Consider the following 12,404-nt stretch of genomic DNA (forward strand, 5'->3'; position numbering starts at 1 on the left):
TTCCAAAAATAACAACTTCCTTACAGTTCTAAAAACTGCCTCAGGCCCTAGCAGTGGAGAAGCACAGAACATCTGTTATGTAGTTTATAGATAATTTATTAAGAGTACTTAGGGCAAAATGTCCCCATCTTTCCTGTTTGCTTTCTCACTCCTCCATGGAACAGAAGTACCTTCCTTTAAATGTAAAAACAGATGAAACAAATCTACTGCAATTCACTCGCATGCTCAGTTTCAACGTTGCTGAACAGAAATTGAGTAAGGACTTATTAGTTCCAATAGAGGAAGTTCCAAATTTACACGCCTGGCTGTTTCACTCTCTTTTTGTGAGTTGTAAACAAGCCACATACAAGACATACACCATGACTGGCTCATTTAAGTGAAGAGTTTTATTCACCACCAGTATTGATTAATGAAGATCTAACTGCATCCCCTTAATCTATAGCCCAAGCCTTGATGTCTGGAAAACTGACCTTATCAGCTTCCCACTACCTCCAGTGGCATTCCCTTCACGGAGCTCTCTCAGGATTAGGCCCTTGCCTCCTGGCTTAGTAAGAGTAAGAGCAGTGAGCCCATCTGAAACTTGGCAAACAGAAATGAGCTAAAGCTGGATTACAGGAGAAGGTCATTAACCCCAAGAATCCAAGGTGTAAGCTGCTTGTAATCTTTTTCCCTGGTTTGAACCACAGCCTTAGGTGTGATAAATTTGTTCCTTTAAGGAAAAATAAATCCTCAATCTATGAGGTGAACTTTTATGTACATTAGACCTTATTTAGAGTGCTTGACTCTGTACAGAGAGAGGTACACTCTCATATTGAGGCTCTCAGAGTAACTGATAATTTAAAATGTGAAGTAATACTGTCCACTCAAACTTTACACCTTTTAGTTTCTTGAACGTTTTTAGAAAACAAACTTGTGGCAAGAGAAGATCCTTTTAACAGCAGGAAATGGAAGAATTTTAATGTAGAGGTGATATGGAGAGAAACGAAAATACTAAGGAGACTAAGGAGATCGATTTGGAAAAAAATGGAACAGGAAGACTGGGAAAAAACATAGAGAGAAGCACCAGAAGAAGCCGTGATACGACAGTCTTAGGAGCGGATAAATGGAAAGTATGGATCTGAGGTCCCACACGAAAAAATCCAGAGGACGGCACCTTGCTTGGTGTGGAAATCGGCAAACATGTACGTGCAAGATGTTTAGTATATAGCGTGTACTACTTCACATGTTACAAAATTGATTTCCTATGCCTATTTTGAAAGCTTAACATTCTAGTTTGTTGTTTGCCATATTTTGTAAGCTAACACTGGCATTTAATTTCTGGACAGAACAGCAAGGTCCTTGGAGCAGTGAATGCCATTATAATTTTGTAAACCTCAAAAAATTCTCAAATTATGTAGTTAACTGCAGTAAATCTGAACAACTACTCCAAATATGCTTTCAATTTTTCCCAAGAAAAAGCCAGCAGAGCAGTTGATACAAAAATACATAAAAAAATAAGTGTTTAGATATTGAGATGACAAGCACCTGAGGAGAGCACCAAATAATTTTCCAAACCAGACAGAAGGCTATTCTACAGTTTAAAACAGTGTTGCAAAATATCACTGTTCTAGCTTCCTTCACTTTGCTTATTGTCAAAACTGATACCTCAGTCTTACCTCTTTATAACTATTTTTTACTTCTTCTTGCCTTATATCAGTTGATGCTGATGACAAGCTTGAGACAGATGATCCCCTGCTGAAAGTTTCTGTTGAGCGCTGAGGAGACCTAAGTGGTGACTTAAAGTTGGCAGAAAAGAAAAGAAAGAAAAAAAAAACCAAAACACAAAAAAGTTTCCTCTTGGATTAAGCATCTTAAACACAGGCAAAAAGAACTTTAGCAACTTGCATTGGTTGTTACCTCAGAAGCACTCTGTCCTCTTTCAAATGTCAGATAATTTAATTCCATTAATGACAAAATCTGCATAAAAATATTAATAAACAGAATGAATGTAACTCCACTTAAAGAGAGATCTACTGACTGAAACACAAATCAGCCAACAACCTAATATTAGTAACAGATTATGACTGAGCAGATTAAAAATACCCATTTGCAAGTTTATGTTCTATACCAGACTGTATTCGTGCCACTAGATTTAAAATATGACCATTTTTCCTAAGGACAAACATATATTTTCACTTTAATAGTACCAGCCCATAAAATCCTATTAGCAGGTTAGCATCTACACCTCTATGGAATAGCATCAGAAAGAAATCAGGCTAGAAGATAAAGAGGAATACCTTGGAATTTAATGCACACTGTAGGGAAGTCTCTTTCATCCGGTTTTGAATTTCTGGATTTGCCCCATTTTGCAAAAGCACTTCTATGATCCCTTGGTAGCCCCAACGAGCAGCTATATGGAGAGGAGTATCTCCCTTTTCATTACCAATATCTAGTCTACAGGAATGCACATCATAGTAGACTAAAGCTTTGACGCACTGGAAAGAAAAGGAAAGCTATCAATAAATTATAGTATTGTCTCTCGACTCATATAACATGTGCAATCCTAAAAAGGTTTCTTTCATTGCTGCTCATATAATTCATTGCCTAAAGGGCAGGCTTTTTATGGTTCAGTGTCATTAAATAAAGAGTTAAAGCAACTAAATCTGCACAAAACTACTGTCCTTAATATAAACGCATAATAAAAATTGCTATGAGCTACTGAATAAAGTCCTTATTTACAGCATTAAATAGTTAGCCTCCAAATCTTTTCTATTTACCTTCTAAAATATGTAAGTTCAGCGCAAATTTGCATCACAGTTTAACTCCATTCCATTAGAACGTCCATTTAGTTTGTTACAAAACAGCTACTTACATCCTCATGACCATAAGCGCAGGCTAAATGAAGTGGAGTATTTCCATTATTGTCCTGAACATCAGTACTTGCCTTATAGTGCAATAAGAGCAGCTTAAAAAAAAAAATAAAAGCAGACATTTAAGTAAAAAATTAATGGACCAACAATTTTTACTCTGTAGATTCCTTTAGGTTTCTAGCATGAAGAAGCACTTCATGAAAAACTAGCTATATCTCTCCTGTTTTAGACACTACCCTCTTGGCACTACGGTACTGGTTTCGCCCCACCCTAAGAACCAGATGAAAGCTGCTTCTTACATGTTCAGAGTTGTCATTGAAAAAATGAATCATCTACTACAGCAAACACTGCAGCACATGTCTACATGATACTTTATCCTATGTTTTAAGAGCCCGTGTAAGTGAAGACAGTTTAAATTCAACAACGCTAATTGAAGAATCTCACATACATAAAATTCAAGTACATGATAATTAACACAGTTACAGAGTCTATCCTAAACACAAGGTGAAGTCATTTAATTCATTCCAATGACTGCAACGGTTCTTCTCTTAATTGAGAGCAGAGATGTTAACAGGGTCTCCATTTGTACTACGTATTAGAGATTTTTATTAATAAAACGAATGAATTATCAGGCATGCATAGCTGCCAATTGCTTGGCTATTACAAATGGCTGAAAACCTTGCAGTACAGGAAAAAAAAATATTGTGCAAACTACAGTGATAAAAGATCCTCAATTCTGAGAGTTCTGCTAAAAAAAGTTCTGCTAAAAGCTTCTCAGAAGACCTAAGTGAAAGTAACAGTAGAACAGCTTACTAAGAGTCATATATTTATTATTTAGGTTAATTATTTCTTTTTATTTCTAATTAAGCCTTTTTTGTGCTTACTGTAACATTTTGATATCCCTTCTGGCAGGCAAGGTGAAGTGGAGTTGAACCGTGGTAATCTGTAGCATTGACAATGGCTCCTTTGGCTACTAGTAAATCCACTAATGATGTTTGCCCTTGAAAAATATACAGAAATTAAAAGAAAGAAGTAAAATATGAACAAGAATATTGCTACTTTTCAAATTCAAACACAAACTATAAACCAAGATACCCTGCATTTCTGCATACTCTGTTTCTATATACTGTATATTCATTTCCTTGGTATTTGGGTTTTTTGTTGCAGACTACTCAAGACCAAACCTCCACAAAAGAAACTCCAGCTAAAAGCAAGCTATGCTTGTATCTTATGGATAAGAAAAGAATAGAAAATAAAAACGTGTCACACAAAGCACTCTGCTATTGGGATTCAAGATAATTTAAAAAAAAGGAAGTTATTAAAAAAACTCACTAAAAATAAATATATCTTCTAATAAATATAAGATCAATGGGATAACATTACAAGACAGGAGATGCTACAGATCTACCATGCATAACCAGCTGCAGGAGAGAGAAAAGATTTATTTCTCAATCTGCCAGTTCTTTAAAAACAAGACTGATTTCTGATGACACATTTTTACTTTCTTCACAGCTAAAGAACGAACTACTGTGGTAACCGCTACAGCAAAAGTAAACAGCCAGCAAACAAACAAAAACTTAGGGCTAAGAAACTGAGCTTAAAAGAACATACAGTAACTGCAGTCTGTGCCAAGATACCAGTTTCCATAGCAAATAAGCAGAAAACAATTTAATGCAAAATTCACTATTTAATGGAAAGTTGGAAGACATGCTAACATAAAGATAAGGAACATAAGTAGTAGAAAACACTAGTGCAGAATACCAATACTCACCACAAATAGCAGCTATATGAAGTGGTGTATATCCCCGGTCATCTCGGGAAAATGGAGTGACAATGGAAGGATCATTCAGTTTCCTTTAAAACACAATAGTTTAAAAGCAGCTCAGTTACCTACGCAGCAGTAGTAAGGAGGAGAGAAAGAAAAATCGCCAAGGCGGACAAAAAACTGATTTTGGAACTTTTCATCCTTTATCCTTCCACATTGGCAAATTATTGTATATAGAATTCTACATTTTGCTAAGACAAGTGGTTTTGTCCAAGATGCGTAAGTTAAGATCAAGAGAAGAAACACTTCACACTACGTTTACCAAAGGATATAGAGCCTCCATCGTAAAATTGGCTGTTCCAAGGCATTCAGTACTCAATATTTCTTTTTCAAACCACACAAACATACGCTCTCCACTATACCCTCAAGTGCAACCAACTTCCTCTATAACCAAAAGCAGCATACTTTCTAAAGTAAATCTTAGATTAAGGCTTTTACATACCTTTTCATGTATTAGTGGAGATGAAAAATGCTTACCCAGAAACTAGCTTCTCACATTTGTCACAGTAACAGAGCGGATGACACATTTTCTGTACAGTGTCCTTATCACTGTCACCTTGACTTAGTAATCGCTCCACTTCCTCCTGATTACCTGAAGCGATATGCTACAAAAAGCCAAGAGAAGAAAGAAAATGAGGAAACAATATAAAAAAAACTCCTTTTAAGAAAAAATAAAAAAACAAACTCCAACAACAAAACCACACAAAAAATAGAGTAATTTACTGAAGCACAAAATGAAAGGAACCGATTATAAAAGACATATTCAAGCATTAGAAAGCAAAAATGAACAATGTCACAGCAGAAACCCCCCTAATGGGCATTCAGTATTAAAAAGAATCTGTTCTTGGCTTACTTCAATTTCTATAAAAAAATTAAAATAATTCCTATTGTTCTCTTTAGACTCAGTCACGAAATTGAGCTCCCTCTGTGCAAAAACATTTCCTATAAAATTACTAAGTCTCTAGCCATAAGCTCTGAACACATATAATTAGCAGCTCTGCTTTGTGTCCTTGTATAGGCAAAATTCTTTCAGAATGACAGTGTGAGATTAGCATATAATATAAAGTAGCTGTCAGGTGACCACATTTAAATTATTTCAGAAATCTCTTTCAATTTCAAGCACTAAAAGCTGTGAGAGACTACCAGATAGTAATATCACATCTGTGCATTAAATAGGCCCATCAATGCCAACAGCAGCAGCATTTCATCCTCATTCACTTACATGTTTCTTACAGTATGTGCTCAAATCCAGAAGATTATATTAACTTGGTAACGTTTTGGCACAGAAATGCACTAGATTCAAAACACACTTTCAGCACCTACTAAAACACATTTTGCAGTGCTAATGTAATTAACATTGCATTGCATTTCAGAAAATCACAGAAAGGAAGGGATATAAATATGCAACACGTAAGTACATACATATTCTGACATAAAAGTTATTAACCTTAAATAAGCAGTCTATTGGAGTAGCAGACATCTGGAACAAGTTCATCCTTTGTCTTAAAAGCAGCTTGTCACACAATCTCTCAGATTCCTGAAAATAAAATACATAGATTGATTACCTATATACTCATCTACAGGCAAAAGTAAAGTACCTCAACCTTAAAAGTGGAATTAACTTTTAAAAATATTAAACACTGTATTTACCACTTATGAATCACCAGATGCACGTAAAACCTAAATCAGTTTCATGTTTAGGATTCCGAGACTGAAAAGAATGCACACCTACTGTTCAAAGAAATAGCAAATACATGTTCACTAGAATATTCCTTTACTGTAATTCTCCATGAACTAACTGAGCGTTAATGAAATTATTGTTGTACCATCTAAAAAAAGAACACAGCAAAACTAGAAAAAAAACATAGAAAAGACATTAAAAAGACAACAAGAACTGTAAGAAGTGCAATGCAGCTTTCTGACAAGAACAAATTTGGATTCCCCACTCTAGAAAAGATTTGATTGGCTACCGCAGTCTACAAAAATCACAAGTCCAAAGAAAACACAAAGAATGAATATACACTATTCCTCAAAATATAAGAACTGAGATGCCCAACAAAATCATCACACAGGTCTGGGGAGGGAGTGGGGAACAAGGAGAGAAGAAAAAATGTTCTCTTATTGTAGAATTTATTGCCGTAGAATGTTGCAAAAATCCAAAGTATAAAAGGACTCAAAAAGATTTTTGAATCTTTGAATCTAATACATGAATTAGACAAATTCATGTAAGACACGTCCACTGGTAGCTATTTAAAAAGATGACTCAGATAAAATGGTGACTCAAAGACTCCGCTGAACTCTACCTGCTGGAAAATAAAAGATTGTACCAGATGAAGCATTACTCTGTAGCAGACTCATTCATATAGTGTTTCCTACTGGTCACTTCTCGAAAATGGGAGATTAAGCTAAGCAGACTTGTAGTGCAACTCTCACATCGGTACTTCCCATTTTTTGAGAAACCTCAAGATATACTTCAGGATGCACTAAAGAATACATATGCTTCCAAAATAAGGTGAAAATTCTTAAGCAGAGTCAGATTTTGAAACGGTAACACTGAACCTCACATTACATAAAACAATCTAAAGAAAACACTTCCTAAGAAAGCAGATGGAAACGCTTGCACATAGTTGGTTCTGATCAACCACTGCTAATGGTTGGCAGTAAATATAATTTCTTCAGATGTTATTTTTGGATAATGACTATCTCCCTAGAAATTGAAAGACTCTCAGCAGCCATCAAACTGAAAACCACTGTATTTAAGACAAACACCCATGTATCAGATAGATGGTTTAGGATTCATGCTACAGCTTCTGCAATTAAGTCTGTAAAGATCAGATATAAATCAGTAAAAAAAGTCCGACTTGGCTCTTAACATTAGTATGTCAGTACGAAGTTTAAGAAAGTAGCAAACTGCAAATAAACAAGGATCACTTGAATATCAAAAATAGTGTTCAGATTTTCTACAAATTTGATCACTCAAGTTTCAAAATCAACACAGATGTCTCTCATAAAGCTGTCTAAAAAAACCTCCATTGTACAGCAAATAGTGTCATCAAAAACATGTTTGTGAGGTCTAGACGTTAAAGCTGAGATCTGTACTTCACAGTAAGCTGTTTGTATTTAGACACCTGAAGATGAAAACTATTCGCCAATCTTTTCAAAAATCTCAAAGATACCCAAGCATACTTTTTCAGAATTACAAGGCACAAAACACTAGTCTCATTGGATAGATCCTTCAGTGCAATCAGGAGTAACTTCCCTAAAATAATTTTTGATCAAATATTTAACTAGAAAAAAACACAGAGCATCACTTGAGACAGCAATCCTTATGTTGAGATATTATCTTATTTATCACATAAATCAGAAAAAATAAGAGTCCATCGCAGGTGAAACTACATGTCTTTGAAAGTGAAATAAAGGCAGGCAGAAGAATCAGGTATTGGCTGAAGTATTAAGCAGGTTTGGGCCTTTAAAGACAGAACTCACTTGTACCAGCTTTACATCCACTCAAGGAATTTAAAAAAAAAAAGATTGCTTTGAGTGGGACTCTCAAGTATTTTAAGCCTATATTGTCTAGAAAATACACATCCAAACATTAATGATCTTTTTACCTAACACTATTCTCTATACTTGAGAAATTAAATACTTGTACCTCTAAGAGTCTACCTGTATAATGACCTACCCAAGGTGACTTTCACAGATTAATGCTGATGCTTTGGAGATATTATTTCCACCCCTCCTCCTCCCCAAACACACTATTAGCCTCAGTTTGTGTTCAAGTATTCCTTTCCTGGCTTCTCCCACCTGCACCTCCTCCATGCCAACTTCTTTGCCACCTACAGCTCTTTCCATACCAGACCCAAACACTTCCTCGTCCCTAGTAGCTGGCTCTAACCCTACTGTACACCTTACTTCAACCCTCTGAACTAGAGGGTCTTACTACACATTAGCTGCACATAGGAACTTAACTAAGATCCAATATTTATTAACTGGAATTCTAATTAAATCAGATTGACAACTCCCAGAACATAAAATGGAATCTTTTGTGCTACCAGTTACATGCTCATCTCCTCCTCACGACCAAAATGCCTCTAAGACTTGCACGACCTTGGGTGAAGGGATTTGGCAGGTGCCTTCTAAGTGCAATTTTCTTCTGACATGAGGGTGATAATATGCCCATTATGCCAAGGGGTACATTAGTTCCCTGCTGACTTTGCTTTATGTAGTTGCGTCATTAGGGATTGGACAACAGCATTACTCAGCTGCCAGAAGCTCCATCTGAATCCAGCTATAAAATTAAGTGTATCCACAAAAGAGACTGTAATGAAGCCCCTGGGCACAGCAATGCTCCTGTTCGCTTAAATCCCACAACTCCATCCAGCACAATCTGGAAGAGGAAGCCACAGGGCATAAATGTGACAGCTGCTGCTTTAAACAGAAAGTTGATCAGTTGACCTCCTTTACCAGAGAATAAAGGAAATATCTCAACTGGTAAGTTCATGAGGGGAGATCAGATATTCCTGCCATGTTCCTCCACCTCCTCACTACCCTGTTTCAATTCCTGTCAAGGGGCTATTTGGTACCTAGTTTCTTCTCCCTTACCCTACACTAGAGAAAAGGGTGGCCTAGCTCTTTCCTTTTCAGCTCTGCTGGAGGGCAGGGGGTCACCCACTTCCTTGTCTTCAAGGTTCTGCTGTTTTCCCTCTCATCTCAGGGCACTGCCCTTCAAGCCACTGCTATGAAAGGCAACATAGAAGAAAGGAGTTCCTGTTGCACACTCACTGTATACAGAAAGTGAGAAAGAGGCTAGCACTCCAGGTGTGAAGCTGATCCAGCTGAGGTATGGACAGAAATACTTATTGGTGCAGACACTAGTGTAAGCAGTATGAGACTGCCCTCATTTAGCCTTCTCAAAAATGTAGTTCAAGACAGATGTCACCCAAAGAAATATAGTATCTTAATGGCAGAGGCAGTTAAGGTATAATCACTTGAGGGCAATCCCAGTATAAAAAAATGGTATATCTCACTATATAAGGAGGGATAGGACCAAGCATTTAACAGGAAATATTTTTTTATTCTAGAAATTTAAGAGCAGTGTATTATGTTCTTTCAGCTTGCTGGCATTGTTGTGGAAGACGATTGTACTTTGGTTCCCGTTCTCCATCCAAGCCCAAGCACTGCTATCCGTATATCGATTGTTAACAACAGCCAAGTGACTGCAGGAAGCAAAATGGTTTGTCAGGTTGTTTTCTTTTAACTAATATTTTTATTTTTTTTAAACATAATTCAATACAGCATTACAGACAAGACACAGCACAGTCTTTACACAAAATGAAAGTGTTTCTTTTGGGTGGTTTTTTTGGAGTGTACAAAACAAACCTAGGCATGACAGGTTCATGAGAAGATCCCAGAAAAAAACAAAACCAAAAATAACAGAAGGCTAAAATGTTACTTTAAGTGCTTCTTCTTTAAGATTGTGCCCCAGGTTGTCCCATCCCAAGCCCTGCACACTGAGCCATTATTCTGGCCCCTGCAATCAGATTCCAGTGCTTTGCAGTTGGGCAGACTGAGACACGTTGAATTCACTCTGGTTCCAAGTTCACTCCTTTTGATTTCCACATCAGATCAGAAAAACCTAATTTCATAACAGTAGAAAATTTTACAGGAAGGGTAACACCGGATTACTTTACTAAATAAGCTACAAAGTTCTTAAATCATAGAAGTTTCTCAAGTCACATCAATATCATCCTTGTTTGGCCTGCAGGGATTTGACCAGATTGACAGGTCTAGTTGCCCAGTAGGAAATAACTCATGCATCCACAAACCTCCTGCCCCTGCTAGGTTAGAGATTCTAAGAGCCAAATTTGACCTTCAAACACCACCTTAGCATAGTCCTGCACTCCCATTAAACTATCAGTTTGGTGCATAGTCATCTGCACTGACAACACATTGAATTTTTGAAGTATTAAGATTTAGATGTACTGAATAATTCTAAATTAGACTGCAGTCTCCAGTCTGCTAGCATAGTTAAGCTTTTTAAAATAAAGAAAAGTCTGTTTAAGCTATGCCTACTCTCAAGTACTGCATTGCCTTCACAATCATGATAGAGTACAAATAGAAGATATTCAACTTACTGAAGACTCAGGTGTTGAAAATAGCACTGTCATTTCTCCTCTAATCATATGAAGAAGCAGACTTGACATTTAACTACTTCCTCAAGGAGTATACGATGAACAACAAGTATCACTACAAGATTAGGACTTCATTGTACTAATCTAGATCATTTTAGCATTTGCTTCAGGTGTAGTTACCTCAACTGATTTCATATTAGCTGTTTGTATCCTCTGGCTGGATTTACTCCCACAGCAGTACACAGTACTACAAGCTTATCAAATACACATTTGACAGACTTTAAGAGTAGCTTACTGTTGATCTGTCAGAGAGGTTGCCTTGTCGTATGTATTCTATTGCAGCCTCAATTGAGGTTAGACAGTATCCCAATTCATCCTTCACTGAACTGCTAAGCCTGAAGTTCTTTATGTAACTCAAGTTGGCCATCCTGAAATAAAAAGTTAAAGCTATGAACCACTGAAAACAAAACACCAATATGACATATCTTAATACTGCAACTTATCTTAACCAATTCAGGCAGGTAACAGGTTGTGGCTTAAGAAAAGTCTTATAGAAAGACTGTTAGGCTCACAATACTATGGCTGTTCTGAGCTTTGTAGATAGAGCAGCAGAAGGTTTAGATATACTTGTACTGACAGTGAGGAATCATAGAATCATAGAATGGTTAGGGCTGGAAGGGATCTTCAAAGGTCATCTAGTCCAACCCCCCTGCAAGGAACAGGGATATCTCCAACTGAGAGAAATGGTGGCATAGGCTATCAGCAAGCAACTAAGCATTCAAATCTAGTTTCTCTATATGAAATGTATCAAGCATCTAGAAGCTGCATAGAAGTTTCACAGCTCCAAACATAGATAAGGAAGAACCAGTCTGTACTGACATGCAGATTTGGTATAGAGATGGCCTCCCATTAAAGCTTTTTTCTAGACTAGGAATCAAAACAGCAAAGACCTAGCACTTGAATTCCTGACAGGTCACACTTTAAAGCATCTTTGCTGTTAGTCCTACTAAAACGTTTTCAGCATTACATCAGCCCTTTTTACATTTCCAGTAAGATATCACTACGTGTTTAGAAATGTTTGCCCCTATTGCAACATTAGGTATAAAATATGATGGAGGTCATATAGCCAAAATATAGTTACATACCAGTTTGGTATTTCTGTTTTTACAAGTAAATACAGCAAAACAGAGAGAAGATCATCTGCACACACGGTTTCCATGTTAACTGAAAAAAGAATTGACATCTGACATTAGTCATATTGTGGTTCAACTCAGCAGCGATACCTGTAAACAGAGTTCCACCTCCTAAGACAAAGGGCCAGTTCTACAAGGAGAGAATGCACTGAGTAAAGCAACTCAAGTGTTCTCAACCTCCCTCTAAAATAGGCTGCCAGGAGTCAAAACACACACACAGTTTGTACTGTACAAACTGCAGTATTTGACTAGCTTCTCTTCTTTACTGTACAGGAAGAGCCAGAGCACTATTTCAAGACTTCTGAAATTCTTCAGGGCAAAAACTATCCTCTAAGCTGATAAACTTTTCCATAACCCAGTAGTCTTCCTGGAGAAAGGAAGAGATGAAGTAGGGAAAGCATAAGTC

At 36.9% G+C, this 12,404-nt stretch overlaps 1 protein-coding gene across 6 annotated transcripts in view; it reads right to left on the reverse strand.

Annotated features, from left to right (window-relative positions):
* The window catches only part of ANKRD27 (ankyrin repeat domain 27), a 41,226-nt gene that overhangs the window by 14,065 nt on the left and 14,757 nt on the right, over window positions 1–12,404 (reverse strand). For 5 of the 6 annotated variants that reach the window (XM_086620785.1, XM_086620780.1, XM_086620783.1 and 2 more), the window contains exons 11-20: window positions 11,951–12,029; window positions 11,101–11,233; window positions 6,122–6,211; window positions 5,152–5,279; window positions 4,621–4,703; window positions 3,734–3,849; window positions 2,852–2,944; window positions 2,277–2,474; window positions 1,897–1,956; window positions 1,656–1,775 (exon numbers count right to left, since the gene is read on the reverse strand). In XM_086620785.1, coding sequence (XP_086476911.1) covers window positions 1,656–1,775; window positions 1,897–1,956; window positions 2,277–2,474; window positions 2,852–2,944; window positions 3,734–3,849; window positions 4,621–4,703; window positions 5,152–5,279; window positions 6,122–6,211; window positions 11,101–11,233; window positions 11,951–12,029 — 1,100 coding nt within the window. The remainder of the gene's footprint in view (window positions 1–1,655; window positions 1,776–1,896; window positions 1,957–2,276; window positions 2,475–2,851; window positions 2,945–3,733; window positions 3,850–4,620; window positions 4,704–5,151; window positions 5,280–6,121; window positions 6,212–11,100; window positions 11,234–11,950; window positions 12,030–12,404) is intronic. The other variant, XM_086620782.1, reaches the window with a different exon arrangement.

The sequence above is a fragment of the Tauraco erythrolophus genome, chromosome 15, assembly GCF_009769465.1.
Source record: "Tauraco erythrolophus isolate bTauEry1 chromosome 15, bTauEry1.pri, whole genome shotgun sequence".
Lineage (NCBI taxonomy): Eukaryota > Metazoa > Chordata > Aves > Musophagiformes > Musophagidae > Tauraco > Tauraco erythrolophus.